At 31.9% G+C, this 21,695-nt stretch overlaps 1 protein-coding gene across 6 annotated transcripts in view; it reads right to left on the minus strand.

The window, feature by feature from the left end:
• Nucleotides 1-607: 607 nt before the first annotated feature.
• The window catches only part of plxnb3 (plexin B3), a 124,020-nt gene continuing 102,932 nt past the window's right edge, over nucleotides 608-21,695 (minus strand). For all 6 annotated transcript variants that reach the window (XM_067414357.1, XM_067414353.1, XM_067414358.1 and 3 more), the window contains 8 exons: nucleotides 6,475-6,556; nucleotides 6,166-6,332; nucleotides 5,845-6,005; nucleotides 4,932-5,079; nucleotides 4,701-4,765; nucleotides 4,506-4,581; nucleotides 3,721-3,795; nucleotides 608-3,638 (listed from right to left, as the gene is read on the minus strand). In XM_067414357.1, coding sequence (XP_067270458.1) covers nucleotides 3,534-3,638; nucleotides 3,721-3,795; nucleotides 4,506-4,581; nucleotides 4,701-4,765; nucleotides 4,932-5,079; nucleotides 5,845-6,005; nucleotides 6,166-6,332; nucleotides 6,475-6,556 — 879 coding nt within the window. In that variant the 3' untranslated portion in view covers nucleotides 608-3,533. The remainder of the gene's footprint in view (nucleotides 3,639-3,720; nucleotides 3,796-4,505; nucleotides 4,582-4,700; nucleotides 4,766-4,931; nucleotides 5,080-5,844; nucleotides 6,006-6,165; nucleotides 6,333-6,474; nucleotides 6,557-21,695) is intronic.

A 21,695-nucleotide genomic window follows, 5' to 3' on the forward strand; every position in this document is an offset into this window, starting at 1 on the left:
GCACATGCTAAACCTGTAACAACATTTTTCCACCTAATTTTTTTAAGCCTCTATCTTTTTCCACATGTAAGCAGTATATACATTTCAATATTTACTGATGCATTTTTAAAAATCAAGGTTGTATCTGGCAGATCAAACAATGAACAGTTGAACAGTTAACAATGATTCATAAATACTGTAACAAATTTATTGCTCATTGTTATATTAGTTAATGTATTAAAGTGTTACATAATTTTCATGAAAATGGTTCAGAATTTGTGAGACCCATCACAAATATTAACTATATGTCCATATATGTACTTACCATATTAATAATAAAAGTAAATTATGCATAATTACATGCTAACCCTTAACCAAATCCTAACCATATAGTAGTAATTAGAACATGTTGTTAAATAATATTACTCAGTATCTAGATAAATAATTAAACTGTAAGAATAACACCTTAAAATAGTGTAACCGAGCATACTTTTTTAGCGGTCGTGAAGTAATTACTTACTAAAAATAAAGAGCATGCGGTTTCAGATGCAGCCATTGTCCTTTACTCTTTTGTTCTGATGTCAACAGATATGCATAATTCAAACCAGTAAACACATCTTCACTGTTAAAATTATAGCTTTATTTTTTTTCAAATACAAATTTCCATTTCACTCATTTTAACATTTCGGCTCCCAATTTCTCCTGATTGGAGAGAGTAACTCCATCCAAGTAAAAAAAGAAAAAGAACATGTCCTCTTGACAATATGTACAGGCACATATACACAATTGTTAGCAAACTATACACAATACAAATACAAAAGAGTACGTCTTTAAACTGGGTTTAAGTTCTCTTTTAACCCCAACTTCATTAGAAAATTACCATATATTATTTTTTTAACCCTTGTATAAAAGTTGTGTAAAACTCGGCGCCGGGCAAGGGCTCCATATACACCAACGATTCTCTAAACATCGGTCTGAATTGTTTATCTGCAAAGATACAAAGCTGTATTCCACGCAATTGGCAAAACAGTAAAATCGCAAGACTGTACAAAAAGATTTAGCTGGATTCTCTCAGAGAAAAGTGTACAGAACAGGAGATTTGCTAAAAAACCTCTACATCGTGTACGAAGCGCTACAGTTACTTACAAACTCTCATGCACACACACGCACACACACACACACACATGTTCTCAAACAGTGTTTTTATGAGAGTCATACGCTCATAACGCAGTCTTTCGAGTGAACCTCTCAAAAAGCACCCCAATCAGAAAATCCAATCAAATCTCAAGCATGCATCAGCCTATAATAATCAAAAAATACACCAACAGGCCAAACACATTCAACAACAGGATAATAAACATACACAGAATGAGAAAACTAATAAGTTTCCCACTTTCAAAACCCAACCTTGCGCATACATTATTATGATGAAGCATAATATCTCAAAATCACATAAATAAATGCAGGAACAGGGAAGCCTTCAAAAAAAAAAAAAAACATTTGAGATGTCTAGATAGCATTGAATTCATTATTTCCAGTTCTATACACAAAAGGGACCGCGTGTTAAAGTACGACATCAGCATTATGATCAAACTACAAAGAATGTAGACATTATGGATGAGCCAAAATGTAAAAAGTGCTTCAGGCAAAAACGAATTTTAAGAAGCTAAAAAGAACAGATGCGCACACACACACACAAAATCCAATTTAATGCTAAAGCAATTAGACTTTACAACCTCATCACCTGTGACATCACAGTGAACACAGACCACTCCAGGAAATGAGCTGGTAGGGCAAACTAGAAATGAATTAGGGCTACACATGAGCGTTTGTACTGAATCCATTGAGAATCCTGAGACTCTGCTTCATTTGATCTTTACAACAGGCAACAGCTCTGCCTGCAGCAGTTCATCTTCTTCTTTCTCCATTTGGCAAGTAATGTCAAGCATGTTTAATTAGTAGACATTATAAAAAGTAACAAAGAAGGCACATTTGGCGGTCATGTATAAATAAGCATTATTTACAATATAATAAGTTAGTTTCTATTCAGTGTCTGATGTACACAACTCTCAAGCCGGCTGCTTTCCAAATCATTAGGAGCAAGCAAATAAAGATGCTTTTCTCCTTGTCAACCCAAAACGTCTCAGTTTGTTTCAATATCTCTGCGTTGCAATTTCATTTGAGATTCAAAACGCACGAGACTGAATCTTTGAGAATTGTGCTTTCTTGTGCCGTTAAATACTAAGAATTAGGAAATCAATGGCATGCAAGTGTGGGTGAATCTCACAAAACCTGCAAGGATCCGGGTCTTATTTCATGCTTAAATCAAATAAAACAAATAAGAAATTTTATTTTCACTGGGAAAAAAATGCCCTTTTTAGGACCATTATAATTTTTTGCCCATTTTTATTTCAACAATAATTACGATTTTAAAACAATTTTTTTGATATATTAGTTCAAGTGTACAAATATTTTGTGCAAAATATAATTTCTTACATTTTTTTTTTGTCGATTTGAGAGTGAAATGTAACCTGGACCCCATATTTCACAGGGATCCTTAACAAATCTTGGGTGCATCAATGTTATGATCAACTAGGTTACCGTTCTACAAATCACAATTTAGATTATCACATTTAACAATTTTGGATCTCTGTGTGAGAAATCCTAGATTTGAGACGCTAACAGCAGCAGAAACTGGAAAACTGTGACCGTTTGTCTTTTTTGCATGCACACCTAAAGCTACACAAAAACATGCACACAAATATTGTGCTCTTATAACATGTTCTGGCACTTGTGTGCATAGACTTACTCTACAGTCCCTGTAAAAAGCTTAATACTTGTTTTGATCTGCAATACTAATGTAGAAATGTTAGTATAAAAGGTTAATACAATACGGCCACGTACAGTCTTTGAGTTTAGGATTCGATAGAGGAGGAGCAGAACATTTCTGATCGTGGAACGAAATACTTCATTTTAAGTAGAAGTTAATGTGGGATTTGATTGTAATGGTTGAACGTGACAGGTTTTGTTGAAACAGTCCGTGAAACTCCATACAGTAGATCTGATCATTTGAATGGAAGTGAAAACAATATAAAATATGTCTTAGCACGTCACAACATGTGAGAGCTGCTTCAGTAGTGTCATTAAAATAGACTCAGGTCAGAGAATTTGAAATAAGTAAACTTTACATATACAGCAGACCCTCAGACAAAACACATCACAATTAAACATGCTCGCTCTCTCTTTCTCTCTCTCACACACACACACACTTACCATCAGTCAATACTCCTGTGAGTACTTCAGTCTCAGTCTGAAAAGCAATCCTTCTCCAATAAAAATCCCATTAAGGGTTTATCGGAAGAAAGTGATCATTACTTCATTTCCTGTTCCCTTTTGTTAAGAATATACAGCAAGTTTATGTGATCGGCTGTGAACGCAGGCAGGGCTTTGACGTAGTGGTCGCATTACATCAGCTGATCAATCCAAAGCACTGCTCTGATTTCTCTCAGATGTGATTATTGAGGGGTTTGTACATCATGGTGAAAGGTCAAAGCCTAAAGGTCAGTGACTTTATTCTCCACCAGGGCGGCGACCTGCTGAAGTCGATATGCCAACTGCATCTTTTGACCCGCAGCATCTTCCTCCAGAGACATTATAATCTGCACATAATGGAATATGGTAATTGTATTAATTTGCTACTGCACAAACAACATAAGAAGCTTGAATCAGTCCCATACCGACCTGATCGTAGTATTTGTTGATATATTTGTACAGCTCGTGCAAAGCCACCAAACTGTTCATCTCGGATGCAAAGCTCTAAAAACAGACAATCATCAGAATCTTAAAATAGCAACTTTAAGTGTTCATGATAAAGAAAGTGAAAATTATTTTAAAACACAAGAAAAATTTAGTTTAAACAAAACAATTATGCAATTTTTCTTACTGTGTATGTGTGTATTAAAATTCATAATTGGATTTTTGTTAAAAAAAATAATAATAATATCACAATGTCATGTGATGTAACAACTTTTTGATTATATATATATATAAATAATAATTATTTATTTATTTTACAATTGTTAATTCAAATGGTTAAACCACAACACCATGGTGCTTTTTTAACAAATATATTATTCATATTCTACATTTATTTATATAAAACATTGTCACACCACATTGTTTTTTACTCAAACCTAATTTATTATTAATTTAATAATTCAAAAGTGTAAAAATAAATAAAAAAAAACACCACATTTTGAACCTAGAACTAACCAAAAAACAAAAACAAAATCACAATAAATTTATTCAGAAATGAAAAATATGATCAGGTTGTATTCAAGTCACCATGTGTAATTTTGAATAAACGAATAGCACAACAAATGAGTGTCACGTCATTGACCCTTAAACTAGACATTGACTCCCAGATTCCCAATGTTGTGTCATAATTCTGGATCCTGCTGTCTGTTCAAATGTAAAAACACAGTCAGAGTTTCATTTAGAAAAGAATAAAATTCCCAGAGTCTCACCCCAGACAGCTCTGTGAGGGTTGAATTCATTTCCTGGTAACAGCCAGACACTGCGTTGTGGATATCACTGTAGTACCTGCAGGAGAGGAAGATGCTTTACAGGACGAAATATCATGAACTTCCTGTATCCATTTTAGGGCTAATAGATGTGTTTCAAAAGGGCCTTATCACTGTATAACTTTTAGATTTTCTCACCTCTCGACCAGCTGCTTGTATCGTGGGATTTCTCTGGCGTACAACAGCTTATTCACTGGAGAATCCTGAAGGACAAGACACACAACAATGAGCTTCTTTCATTGCTACAGCAACTTTGAGCTTTTGCTTATTTCCTTTCGAGCCCTTCTTCATCTTCTCGCTCTACATGCACACTCTCTACCATAATGAGGTCACAGCTAGAGAGGTCAAGAGGTTAATTGCAGTACTGACCCGGCCCACTTTGTGCTCGGATGTAGTGCAGGAATCAATGAAGGTCTGTGCGATAACGGAAAGGACGGCATCCACGCTATCCGTCACCTGCACGTCAAAGACAAACTGAGGATTCTTCAAGATGTTGACCCAGAAACGCAAAGGCAAACTGCAGGCGGAGGGAAGACAAGAGTGCATTTAAATGAACATTTAATAAAACGGACATTGAAGCATCAGGGTTTTCACGCTTTATAACCAATGGTTTTCCATGACCTTTCCAGTCATTTGCAATCACAGAGTAAGGATTTCTAAAAATCAATTCAAAATCAGAATGATTCACTTATGAATAATTCAGGCCAATTTCTGAACCAAACTGATTGGGGGAGAAAAAAAATGATTTGCTTGCTCAGCAAACTTTACACAAGGGAAATTTGTATATTCACTACAGACATTTGCAGATTTCTCAAATTTCAAGGGCTTTTCCACTATCTATGTAATTAATGGATTTAAAAATTATTCAAATTCAGACCGGTTCTATGAGTCATAAGACTTTCACAATTTGTCAAAATCAAAATTTGTGGGAAAAAAGGATTTCCGATCCATTTGACTAATGAATATTCATCACTTTACCAGTAATTCAACATTACTGGATAAAGATTTAATACAATATAATACAATTACACAATAAAAAAAAAAACAGTATAAAAGTTCAGTATAAAAATTCACAATAGTTTTCTATGTCTGAAAACTACACTTCTAAATTTCCTAAATTTTCCAGTTTTTCAATAACTCTAGAAAGACAAAATTAATGTCTTAAAAACCAGCCCTGATCAATCAGTTAAGTGAAACAAAAAATATCCACTTCCTGACATTACAGACTATCATTTTTACTCAATCCTTAATTAAACAGTTTTATAGATGTAGTAATGCCGACCTGTTTGTTTTCCAGATGTGAACGGTCTCTGGGTCATCAATGCCGTGTTTCTCTGCCATGTCATCCAGGAAGTCAAAGAAGAATCTGACGGCGATGGGTGGAGGTCGTTTCGTACTCAGTATGGCTACAAAGACATCATCTACAAACTTCTGCAGAGTGCCCTAAAGATACACATTTGTAAACACAGAGCAGGTTTCAATCACACTGACAGTCAGCAGAGGAAGACAGATCTCAAACAAACATGAGAAGCAGCAGGATCCGTTTGATGTGTTTTTGTGTATGCTGTATTACAGATGACTCAATCACAAACATCTTGCGTACCTTCATGGAGAGCAGTCGTGTAAGGTAGATCTCAGGAATGGCTTTTGCCCGCTCTCTCTCTCTCATGCTGCTCTTCCTGTGTTTGGGGATCTCTGGGTCTTCGCTCGGCTTCACCAGATGCCACAGCCGAAGACCTTCTTCCTCCTCTCCCTCCAGCATTGGAGTTTCTACAGCAATTGCAAGGACCAGACCAGATATCAATAAGAAATATATAATATTTGCTCACTGATGGTCAGTATTGAAGTGTAAAAAAAGTGTAAAAATTATGACAGTTTATATCTGATTGACTAAAAAGTATTAAAAACTTACTCTCTCCAGTCTGGTAAACTTGATTTACTCCAAGAGAACTCTGGGAACGAGGGATAAGAGCAACAGTGGCCCCATCAGGTACCTGAAAAAACAAGAGGAAACACAGACTTAGAACTAAATCAACTCATAAAATCAACCAACCGACTCTCAAAATCAACAATCCATATCTCTCAAATCATATCAACCAACCGACTCTCAAAATCAACAATCCACCTCAAAATATCAGCCGACTAATAAAATCAACAATCCATCTCAAAATATCAACCGACTCTCAAAATCAACAATCCACCTCAAAATATCAACCAACTCTCAAAATCAACAATCCATCTCAAAATATCAACCGACTAATAAAATCAACAATCCATCTCAAAATATCAACCGACTAATAAAATCAACAATCCATCTCAAAATATCAACCGACTAATAAAATCAACAATCCATCTCAAAATATCAACCGACTAATAAAATCAACAATCCATCTCAAAATATCAACCAACTAATAAAATCAACAATACATCTCAAAATATCAACCAACTAATAAAATCAACAATCCATCTCAAAATATCAACCGACTAATAAAATCAACAATCCACCTCAAAATATCAACCGACTCTCAAAATCAACAATCCACCTCAAAATATCAACCGACTCTCAAAATCAACAATCCATCTCAAAATATCAACCGACTCTCAAAATCAACAATCCACCTCAAAATATCAACCAACTCTCAAAATCAACAATCCATCTCAAAATATCAACCGACTCTCAAAATCAACAATCCATCTCAAAATATCAACCAACTAATAAAATCAACAATCCATCTCAAAATATCAACCGACTAATAAAATCAACAATCCATCTCAAAATATCAACCAACTAATAAAATCAACAATCCATCTCAAAATATCAACCGACTAATAAAATCAACAATCCACCTCAAAATATCAACCGACTAATAAAATCAACAATCCACCTCAAAATATCAACCGACTAATAAAATCAACAATCCATCTCAAAATATCAACCGACTAATAAAATCAACAATCCACCTCAAAATATCAACTGACTAATAAAATCAACAATCCATCTCAAAATATCAACTGACTCTCAAAATCAACAATCCATCTCAAAATATCAACCAACTAATAAAATCAACAATCCATCTCAAAATATCAACCGACTAATAAAATCAACAATCCACCTCAAAATATCAACCGACTAATAAAATCAACAATCCACCTCAAAATATCAACCGACTAATAAAATCAACAATCCATCTCAAAATATCAACCGACTAATAAAATCAACAATCCATCTCAAAAAATCAACCGACTAATAAAATCAACAATCCATCTCAAAATATCAACTGACTAATAAAATCAACAATCCATCTCAAAATATCAACCGACTAATAAAATCAACAATCCATCTCAAAATATCAACCGACTCTCAAAATCAACAATCCACCTCAAAATATCAACCGACTCTCAAAATCAACAATCCATCTCAAAATATCAACCGACTAATAAAATCAACAATCCATCTCAAAATATCAACCGACTAATAAAATCAACAATCCATCTCAAAATATCAACCGACTCTCAAAATCAACAATCTATCTCAAAATATCAGACGACTAATAAAATCAACAATCCATCTCAAAATATCAACCAACTCTCAAAATCAACAATCCATCTCAAAATATCAACCGACTAATAAAATCAACAATCCATCTCAAAATATCAACTGACTAATAAAATCAACAATCCACCTCAAAATATCAACTGACTAATAAAATCAACAATCCACCTCAAAATATCAACTGACTAATAAAATCAACAATCCATCTCAAAATATCAACTGACTAATAAAATCAACAATCCATCTCAAAATATCAACCGACTAATAAAATCAACAATCCACCTCAAAATATCAACTGACTAATAAAATCAACAATCCACCTCAAAATATCAACTGACTAATAAAATCAACAATCCATCTCAAAATATCAACCGACTAATAAAATCAACAATCCATCTCAAAATATCAACCGACTCTCAAAATCAACAATCCATCTCAAAATATCAACCGACTCTCAAAATCAACAATCCACCTCAAAATATCAACTGACTAATAAAATCAACAATCCATCTCAAAATATCAACCGACTCTCAAAATCAACAATCCACCTCAAAATATCAACCGACTCTCAAAATCAACAATCCATCTCAAAATATCAACCGACTCTCAAAATCAACAATCCACCTCAAAATATCAACCGACTAATAAAATCAACAATCCATCTCAAAATATCAGCCGACTAATAAAATCAACAATCCATCTCAAAATATCAACCAACTAATAAAATCAACAATCCATCTCAAAATATCAACCAACTAATAAAATCAACAATCCATCTCAAAATATCAACCGACTAATAAAATCAACAATCCATCTCAAAATATCAACCGACTAATAAAATCAACAATCCACCTCAAAATATCAACCAACTAATAAAATCAACAATCCATCTCAAAATATCAACCAACTAATAAAATCAACAATCCATCTCAAAATATCAACCGACTAATAAAATCAACAATCCATCTCAAAATATCAACCGACTCTCAAAATCAACAATCCACCTCAAAATATCAACCGACTCTCAAAATCAACAATCCATCTCAAAATATCAACCGACTAATAAAATCAACAATCCATCTCAAAATATCAACCGACTAATAAAATCAACAATCCATCTCAAAATATCAACCAACTAATAAAATCAACAATCCATCTCAAAATATCAACCAACTAATAAAATCAACAATCCATCTCAAAATATCAACCGACTAATAAAATCAACAATCCATCTCAAAATATCAACCGACTCTCAAAATCAACAATCCACCTCAAAATATCAACCGACTCTCAAAATCAACAATCCATCTCAAAATATCAACCGACTAATAAAATCAACAATCCATCTCAAAATATCAACCGACTAATAAAATCAACAATCCATCTCAAAATATCAACCGACTCTCAAAATCAACAATCTATCTCAAAATATCAGACGACTAATAAAATCAACAATCCATCTCAAAATATCAACCAACTCTCAAAATCAACAATCCATCTCAAAATATCAACCGACTAATAAAATCAACAATCCATCTCAAAATATCAACTGACTAATAAAATCAACAATCCACCTCAAAATATCAACTGACTAATAAAATCAACAATCCACCTCAAAATATCAACTGACTAATAAAATCAACAATCCATCTCAAAATATCAACTGACTAATAAAATCAACAATCCATCTCAAAATATCAACCGACTAATAAAATCAACAATCCACCTCAAAATATCAACTGACTAATAAAATCAACAATCCACCTCAAAATATCAACTGACTAATAAAATCAACAATCCATCTCAAAATATCAACCGACTAATAAAATCAACAATCCATCTCAAAATATCAACCGACTCTCAAAATCAACAATCCATCTCAAAATATCAACCGACTCTCAAAATCAACAATCCACCTCAAAATATCAACTGACTAATAAAATCAACAATCCATCTCAAAATATCAACCGACTCTCAAAATCAACAATCCACCTCAAAATATCAACCGACTCTCAAAATCAACAATCCATCTCAAAATATCAACCGACTCTCAAAATCAACAATCCACCTCAAAATATCAACCGACTAATAAAATCAACAATCCATCTCAAAATATCAGCCGACTAATAAAATCAACAATCCATCTCAAAATATCAACCAACTAATAAAATCAACAATCCATCTCAAAATATCAACCAACTAATAAAATCAACAATCCATCTCAAAATATCAACCGACTAATAAAATCAACAATCCATCTCAAAATATCAACCAACTAATAAAATCAACAATCCATCTCAAAATATCAACCGACTAATAAAATCAACAATCCATCTCAAAATATAAACCGACTAATAAAATCAACAATCCATCTCAAAATATCAACCGACTAATAAAATCAACAATCCATCTCAAAATATCAACCAACTAATAAAATCAACAATCCATCTCAAAATATCAACTGACTAATAAAATCAACAATCCATCTCAAAATATCAACCAACTAATAAAATCAACAATCCATCTCAAAATATCAACCAACTAATAAAATCAACAATCCATCTCAAAATATCAACCAACCAATAAAATCAACAATCCATCTCAAAATATCAGCCGACTAATAAAATCAACAATCCATCTCAAAATATCAACCGACTAATAAAATCAACAATCCATCTCAAAATATCAACCGACTAATATCCATCTCAAAATATCAGCCGACTAATAAAATCAACAATTCACCTCAAAATATCAGCCGACTAATAAAATCAACAATCCATCTCAAAATATCAACCAACTAATAAAATCAACAATCCATCTCAAAATATCAACCGACTAATAAAATCAACAATCCACCTCAAAATATCAACCGACTAATAAAATCAACAATCCATCTCAAAATATCAACCGACTAATAAAATCAACAATCCACCTCAAAATATCAACCAACTAATAAAATCAACAATCCATCTCAAAATATCAACCGACTAATAAAATCAACAATCCATCTCAAAATATCAACCAACTAATAAAATCAACAATCCATCTCAAAATATCAACCAACTAATAAAATCAACAATCCATCTCAAAATATCAACTGACTAATAAAATCAACAATTCATCTCAAAATATCAACCGACTAATATCCATCTCAAAATATCAGCCGACTAATAAAATCAACAATCCACCTCAAAATATCAGCCGACTAATAAAATCAACAATCCATCTCAAAATATCAACCGACTAATAAAATCAACAATCCATCTCAAAATATCAACCGACTAATAAAATCAACAATCCATCTCAAAATATCAACCGACTAATAAAATCAACAATCCATCTCAAAATATCAACCGACTAATAAAATCAACAATCCACCTCAAAATATCAACCGACTAATAAAATCAACAATCCATCTCAAAATATCAACCAACTAATAAAATCAACAATCCATCTCAAAATATCAACCGACTAATATCCATCTCAAAATATCAGCCGACTAATAAAATCAACAATCCATCTCAAAATATCAACCGACTCTCAAAATCAACAATCCATCTCAAAATATCAACCGACTAATAAAATCAACAATCCATCTCAAAATATCAACCGACTCTCAAAATCAACAATCCATCTCAAAATATCAACCGACTAATAAAATCAACAATCCATCTCAAAATATCAACCGACTCTCAAAATCAACAATCCATCTCAAAATATCAACCGACTCTCAAAATCAACAATCGATCTCAAAATATCAACCGACTCTCAAAATCAACAATCCACCTCAAAATATCAACCGACTCTCAAAATCAACAATCCATCTCAAAATATCAACCGACTCTCAAAATCAACAATCCATCTCAAAATATCAACTGACTAATAAAATCAACAATCCATCTCAAAATATCAACCGACTAATAAAATCAACAATCCATCTCAAAATATCAACCGACTAATAAAATCAACAATCCATCTCAAAATATCAACCGACTCTCAAAATCAACAATCCATCTCAAAATATCAACCGACTAATAAAATCAACAATCCATCTCAAAATATCAACCGACTCTCAAAATCAACAATCCATCTCAAAATATCAACCGACTAATAAAATCAACAATCCATCTCAAAATATCAACCGACTAATAAAATCAACAATCCATCTCAAAATATCAACTGACTAATAAAATCAACAATCCATCTCAAAATATCAACCGACTAATAAAATCAACAATCCATCTCAAAATATCAACCGACTCTCAAAATCAACAATCCATCTCAAAATATCAACCGACTAATAAAATCAACAATCCATCTCAAAATATCAACTGACTAATAAAATCAACAATCCATCTCAAAATATCAACCGACTAATAAAATCAACAATCCACCTCAAAATATCAACCGACTCTCAAAATCAACAATCCATCTCAAAATATCAACCGACTCTCAAAATCAACAATCCACCTCAAAATATCAACCGACTAATAAAATCAACAATCCATCTCAAAATATCAGCCGACTAATAAAATCAACAATCCATCTCAAAATATCAACCAACTAATAAAATCAACAATCCATCTCAAAATATCAACCGACTCTCAAAATCAACAATCCATCTCAAAATATCAACCGACTAATAAAATCAACAATCCATCTCAAAATATCAACCGACTCTCAAAATCAACAATCCATCTCAAAATATCAACCGACTAATAAAATCAACAATCCATCTCAAAATATCAACCGACTAATAAAATCAACAATCCATCTCAAAATATCAACTGACTAATAAAATCAACAATCCATCTCAAAATATCAACCGACTCTCAAAATCAACAATCCACCTCAAAATATCAACCGACTCTCAAAATCAACAATCCATCTCAAAATATCAACCGACTCTCAAAATCAACAATCCACCTCAAAATATCAACCGACTCTCAAAATCAACAATCCATCTCAAAATATCAACCGACTCTCAAAATCAACAATCCACCTCAAAATATCAACCGACTAATAAAATCAACAATCCATCTCAAAATATCAGCCGACTAATAAAATCAACAATCCATCTCAAAATATCAACCAACTAATAAAATCAACAATCCATCTCAAAATATCAACCAACTAATAAAATCAACAATCCATCTCAAAATATCAACCGACTAATAAAATCAACAATCCATCTCAAAATATCAACCAACTAATAAAATCAACAATCCATCTCAAAATATCAACCGACTAATAAAATCAACAATCCATCTCAAAATATCAACCAACTAATAAAATCAACAATCCATCTCAAAATATCAACTGACTAATAAAATCAACAATCCATCTCAAAATATCAACCAACTAATAAAATCAACAATCCATCTCAAAATATCAACCAACTAATAAAATCAACAATCCATCTCAAAATATCAACCAACCAATAAAATCAACAATCCATCTCAAAATATCAGCCGACTAATAAAATCAACAATCCACCTCAAAATATCAACCAACTAATAAAATCAACAATCCATCTCAAAATATCAACCAACTAATAAAATCAACAATCCATCTCAAAATATCAACCGACTAATAAAATCAACAATCCATCTCAAAATATCAACCGACTCTCAAAATCAACAATCCATCTCAAAATATCAACCGACTAATAAAATCAACAATCCACCTCAAAATATCAACCGACTAATAAAATCAACAATCCATCTCAAAATATCAACCAACTAATAAAATCAACAATCCATCTCAAAATATCAACCAACTAATAAAATCAACAATCCATCTCAAAATATCAACCAACTAATAAAATCAACAATCCATCTCAAAATATCAACCGACTAATAAAATCAACAATCCACCTCAAAATATCAACCGACTAATAAAATCAACAATCCATCTCAAAATATCAACCGACTAATAAAATCAACAATCCATCTCAAAATATCAACCGACTAATAAAATCAACAATCCATCTCAAAATATCAACCGACTAATAAAATCAACAATCCATCTCAAAATATCAACCGACTAATATCCATCTCAAAATATCAGCCGACTAATAAAATCAACAATCCACCTCAAAATATCAGCCGACTAATAAAATCAACAATCCATCTCAAAATATCAACCAACTAATAAAATCAACAATCCATCTCAAAATATCAACCGACTAATAAAATCAACAATCCACCTCAAAATATCAACCGACTAATAAAATCAACAATCCATCTCAAAATATCAACCAACTAATAAAATCAACAATCCATCTCAAAATATCAACCGACTAATAAAATCAACAATCCATCTCAAAATATCAACCAACTAATAAAATCAACAATCCATCTCAAAATATCAACCAACTAATAAAATCAACAATCCATCTCAAAATATCAACTGACTAATAAAATCAACAATTCATCTCAAAATATCAACCGACTAATAAAATCAACAATCCATCTCAAAATATCAACCGACTAATAAAATCAACAATCCATCTCAAAATATCAACCGACTAATAAAATCAACAATCCATCTCAAAATATCAACCGACTAATAAAATCAACAATCCACCTCAAAATATCAACCGACTAATAAAATCAACAATCCATCTCAAAATATCAACCAACTAATAAAATCAACAATCCATCTCAAAATATCAACCGACTAATATCCATCTCAAAATATCAGCCGACTAATAAAATCAACAATCCATCTCAAAATATCAACCGACTCTCAAAATCAACAATCCATCTCAAAATATCAACCGACTAATAAAATCAACAATCCATCTCAAAATATCAACCGACTCTCAAAATCAACAATCCATCTCAAAATATCAACCGACTAATAAAATCAACAATCCATCTCAAAATATCAACCGACTCTCAAAATCAACAATCCATCTCAAAATATCAACCGACTCTCAAAATCAACAATCGATCTCAAAATATCAACCGACTCTCAAAATCAACAATCCACCTCAAAATATCAACCGACTCTCAAAATCAACAATCCATCTCAAAATATCAACCGACTCTCAAAATCAACAATCCATCTCAAAATATCAACTGACTAATAAAATCAACAATCCATCTCAAAATATCAACCGACTAATAAAATCAACAATCCATCTCAAAATATCAACCGACTAATAAAATCAACAATCCATCTCAAAATATCAACCGACTCTCAAAATCAACAATCCATCTCAAAATATCAACCGACTAATAAAATCAACAATCCATCTCAAAATATCAACCGACTCTCAAAATCAACAATCCATCTCAAAATATCAACCGACTAATAAAATCAACAATCCATCTCAAAATATCAACCGACTAATAAAATCAACAATCCATCTCAAAATATCAACCGACTAATAAAATCAACAATCCACCTCAAAATATCAACTGACTAATAAAATCAACAATCCACCTCAAAATATCAACCGACTAATAAAATCAACAATCCATCTCAAAATATCAACCGACTAATAAAATCAACAATCCATCTCAAACTATCAACCGACTAATAAAATCAACAATCCATCTCAAAATATCAACCGACTAATAAAATCAACAATCCATCTCAAAATATCAACCGACTCTCAAAATCAACAATCCACCTCAAAATATCAACCGACTAATAAAATCAACAATCAATCTCAAAATATCAACCGACTCTCAAAATCAACAATCCACCTCAAAATATCAACCGACTAATAAAATCAACAATCCATCTCAAAATATCAACCGACTCTCAAAATCAACAATCCATCTCAAAATATCAACCGACTCTCAAAATCAACAATCCATCTCAAAATATCAACCGACTAATAAAATCAACAATCCATCTCAAAATATCAACCGACTAATAAAATCAACAATCCACCTCAAAATATCAACCAACTAATAAAATCAACAATCCATCTCAAAATATCAACCGACTAATAAAATCAACAATCCATCTCAAAATATCAACCGACTAATAAAATCAACAATCCATCTCAAAATATCAACCGACTCTCAAAATCAACAATCCATCTCAAAATATCAACCGACTAATAAAATCAACAATCCATCTCAAAATATCAACCGACTAATAAAATCAACAATCCATCTCAAAATATCAACCGACTAATAAAATCAACAATCCATCTCAAAATATCAACCGACTAATAAAATCAACAATCCATCTCAAAATATCAACCGACTAAAAAAATCAACAATCCATCTCAAAATATCAACCGACTAATAAAATCAATAATCCATCTCAAAATATCAACCAACTAATAAAATCAACAATCCATCTCAAAATATCAACCAACTAATAAAATCAACAATCCATCTCAAAATATCAACCGACTCTCAAAATCAACTATCCATCTCAAAATATCAACCGACTCTCAAAATCAACAATCCATCTCAAAATATCAACCGACTCTCAAAATCAACAATCCACCTCAAAATATCAACCGACTCTCAAAATCAACAATCCACCTCAAAATATCAACCGACTCTCAAAATCAACAATCCATCTCAAAATATCAACCGACTCTCAAAATCAACAATCCATCTCAAAATATCAACCGACTAATAAAATCAACAATCCATCTCAAAATATCAACCGACTCTCAAAATCAACAATCCATCTCAAAATATCAACCGACTAATAAAATCAACGATCCATCTCAAAATATCAACCGACTCTCAAAATCAACAATCCATCTCAAAATATCAACCGACTAATAAAATCAACAATCCTTCTCAAAATATCAACCGACTAATAAAATCAACAATCCACCTCAAAATATCAACCGACTAATAAAATCAACAATCCATCTCAAAATATCAACCGACTAATAAAATCAACAATCCATCTCAAACTATCAACCGACTAATAAAATCAACAATCCATCTCAAAATATCAACCGACTCTCAAAATCAACAATCCACCTCAAAATATCAACCGACTAATAAAATCAACAATCCATCTCAAAATATCAACCGACTCTCAAAATCAACAATCCACCTCAAAATATCAACCGACTAATAAAATCAACAATCCATCTCAAAATATCAACCGACTCTCAAAATCAACAATCCATCTCAAAATATCAACCGACTAATAAAATCAACAATCCACCTCAAAATATCAACCGACTCTCAAAATCAACAATCCATCTCAAAATATCAACCGACTAATAAAATCAACAATCCACCTCAAAATATCAACCGACTAATAAAATCAATAATCCATCTCAAAATATCAACCAACTAATAAAATCAACAATCCATCTCAAAATATCAACCAACTAATAAAATCAACAATCCATCTCAAAATATCAACCGACTCTCAAAATCAACTATCCATCTCAAAATATCAACCGACTCTCAAAATCAACAATCCATCTCAAAATATCAACCGACTCTCAAAATCAACAATCCACCTCAAAATATCAACCGACTCTCAAAATCAACAATCCACCTCAAAATATCAACCGACTCTCAAAATCAACAATCCATCTCAAAATATCAACCGACTCTCAAAATCAACAATCCATCTCAAAATATCAACCGACTAATAAAATCAACAATCCATCTCAAAATATCAACCGACTCTCAAAATCAACAATCCATCTCAAAATATCAACCGACTAATAAAATCAACGATCCATCTCAAAATATCAACCGACTCTCAAAATCAACAATCCATCTCAAAATATCAACCGACTAATAAAATCAACAATCCATCTCAAAATATCAACCGACTAATAAAATCAACAATCCACCTCAAAATATCAACCGACTAATAAAATCAACAATCCATCTCAAAATATCAACCGACTAATAAAATCAACAATCCATCTCAAACTATCAACCGACTAATAAAATCAACAATCCATCTCAAAATATCAACCGACTCTCAAAATCAACAATCCACCTCAAAATATCAACCGACTAATAAAATCAACAATCCATCTCAAAATATCAACCGACTCTCAAAATCAACAATCCACCTCAAAATATCAACCGACTAATAAAATCAACAATCCATCTCAAAATATCAACCGACTCTCAAAATCAACAATCCATCTCAAAATATCAACCGACTAATAAAATCAACAATCCACCTCAAAATATCAACCAACTAATAAAATCAACAATCCATCTCAAAATATAAACCGACTAATAAAATCAACAATCCATCTCAAAATATCAACCGACTAATAAAATCAACAATCCATCTCAAAATATCAACCGACTCTCAAAATCAACAATCCATCTCAAAATATCAACCGACTAATAAAATCAACAATCCATCTCAAAATATCAACCGACTAATAAAATCAACAATCCATCTCAAAATATCAACCGACTCTCAAAATCAACAATCCATCTCAAAATATCAACCGACTCTCAAAATCAACAATCCATCTCAAAATATCAACCGACTAATAAAATCAATAATCCATCTCAAAATATCAACCAACTAATAAAATCAACAATCCATCTCAAAATATCAACCGACTAATAAAATCAACAATCCACCTCAAAATATCAACCGACTAATAAAATCAACAATCCATCTCAAAATATCAACCAACTAATAAAATCAACAATCCATCTCAAAATATCAAACGACTAATAAAATCAGCAATCCATCTCAAAATATCAACCGACTAATAAAATCAACAATCCATCTCAAAATATCAGCCGACTAATAAAATCAACAATCCATCTCAAAATATCAACCGACTAATAAAATCAACAATCCATCTCAAAATATCAACCGACTAATAAAATCAACAATCCACCTCAAAATATCAACCGACTAATAAAATCAACAATCCATCTCAAAATATCAGCCGACTAATAAAATCAACAATCCATCTCAAAATATCAGCCGACTAATAAAATCAACAATCCATCTCAAAATATCAGCCGACTAATAAAATCAACAATCCACCTCAAAATATCAACCGACTAATAAAATCAACAATCCATCTCAAAATATCAACCGACTAATAAAATCAACAATCCACCTCAAAATATCAACCGACTAATAAAATCAACAATCCATCTCAAAATATCAACCGACTAATAAAATCAACAATCCATCTCAAAATATCAACCGACTCTCAAAATCAACAATCCATCTCAAAATATCAACCGACTAATAAAATCAACAATCCACCTCAAAATATCAACCAACTAATAAAATCAATAATCCATCTCAAAATATCAACCAACTAATAAAATCAACAATCCATCTCAAAATATCAAACGACTAATAAAATCAACAATCCATCTCAAAATATCAACCAACTAATAAAATCAACAATCCATCTCAAAATATCAGCCGACTAATAAAATCAACAATCCATCTCAAAATATCAACCGACTATTAAAATCAACAATCCATCTCAAAATATCAACCGACTAATAAAATCAACAATCCACCTCAAAATATCAACCGACTAATAAAATCAACAATCCATCTCAAAATATCAACCGACTAATAAAATCAACAATCCATCTCAAAATATCAGCCGACTAATAAAATCAACAATCCATCTCAAAATATCAACCGACTAATAAAATCAACAATCCACCTCAAAATATCAACCGACTAATAAAATCAACAATCCATCTCAAAATATCAACCGACTAATAAAATCAACAATCCATCTCAAAATATCAGCCGACTAATAAAATCAACAATCCATCTCAAAATATCAAACGACTAATAAAATCAACAATCCATCTCAAAATATCAACCGACTAATAAAATCAACAATCCATCTCAAAATATCAACCAACTAATAAAATCAACAATCCATCTCAAAATATCAACCAACTCTCAAAATCAACAATCCATCTCAAAATATCAACCAACTCTCAATATCAACAATCCATCTCAAAATATCAACCGACTCTCAAAATCAACAATCCATCTCAAAATATCAACCGACTAATAAAATCAACAATCCATCTCAAAATATCAACCAACTCTCAAAATCAACAATCCACCTCAAAATATCAGCCGACTAATAAAATCAACAATCCATCTCAAAATATCAACCGACTAATAAAATCAACAATCCATCTCAAAATATCAACCGACTAATAAAATCAACAATCCATCTCAAAATATCAACCAACTAATAAAATCAACAATCCATCTCAAAATATCAACCGACTAATAAAATCAACAATCCATCTCAAAATATCAACCGACTAAAAAAAATCAACAATCCATCTCAAAATATCAACTGACTAATAAAATCAACAATCCACCTCAAAATATCAACCGACTAATAAAATCAACAATCCATCTCAAAATATCAACCAACTCTCAAAATCAACAATCCACCTCAAAATATCAACCGACTAATAAAATCAGCAATCCATCTCAAAATATCAACCAACTAATAAAATCAACAATCCATCTCAAAATATCAACCGACTCTCAAAATCAACAATCCACCTCAAAATATCAACCGACTAATAAAATCAACAATCCATCTCAAAATATCAACCGACTAATAAAATCAACAATCCACCTCAAAATATCAACCGACTCTCAAAATCAACAATCCATCTCAAAATATCAACCGACTAATAAAATCAACAATCCATCTCAAAATATCAACCGACTCTCAAAATCAACAATCCATCTCAAAATATCAACCGACTAATAAAATCAACAATCCATCTCAAAATATCAACCGACTAATAAAATCAACAATCCATCTCAAAATATCAACCGACTAATAAAATCAACAATCCATCTCAAAATATCAACCGACTAATAAAATCAACAATCCATCTCAAAATATCAACCGACTCTCAAAATCAACAATCCATCTCAAAATATCAACCGACTAATAAAATCAACCCGTCAACTTACAAACGAACTATCCAACTCACAAAATCAACAAATTCACAAGAACCCATCAGTCAACTTACAAATTAACCCACTGTCAGAATCAACCAACCAGAAAATCTACAAACTAACCAACAAATAAAGTCAACCATCACGCTAACCAATTAGCCAACCAACCAGTCATTCAACTAACCAGCCAAACAACATTCAACCAACCAACCCATTAAATCAACCAATTCATCTCAAAATATCAGCCGACTAATAAAATCAACAATCCATCTCAAAATATCAACCGACTAATAAAATCAACAATCCATCTCAAAATATCAAACGACTAATAAAATCAACAATCCATCTCAAAATATCAACCGACTAATAAAATCAACAATCCATCTCAAAATATCAACCAACTAATAAAATCAACAATCCATCTCAAAATATCAACCAACTAATAAAATCAACAATCCATCTCAAAATATCAAACGACTAATAAAATCAACAATCCATCTCAAAATATCAACCGACTAATAAAATCAACAATCCATCTCAAAATATCAACCAACTAATAAAATCAACAATCCATCTCAAAATATCAACCAACTCTCAATATCAACAATCCATCTCAAAATATCAACCGACTCTCAAAATCAACAATCCATCTCAAAATATCAACC

This window comes from Pseudorasbora parva, chromosome 13 (genome assembly GCF_024679245.1).
Source record: "Pseudorasbora parva isolate DD20220531a chromosome 13, ASM2467924v1, whole genome shotgun sequence".
Classification (NCBI taxonomy): Eukaryota; Metazoa; Chordata; class Actinopteri; order Cypriniformes; family Gobionidae; genus Pseudorasbora; species Pseudorasbora parva.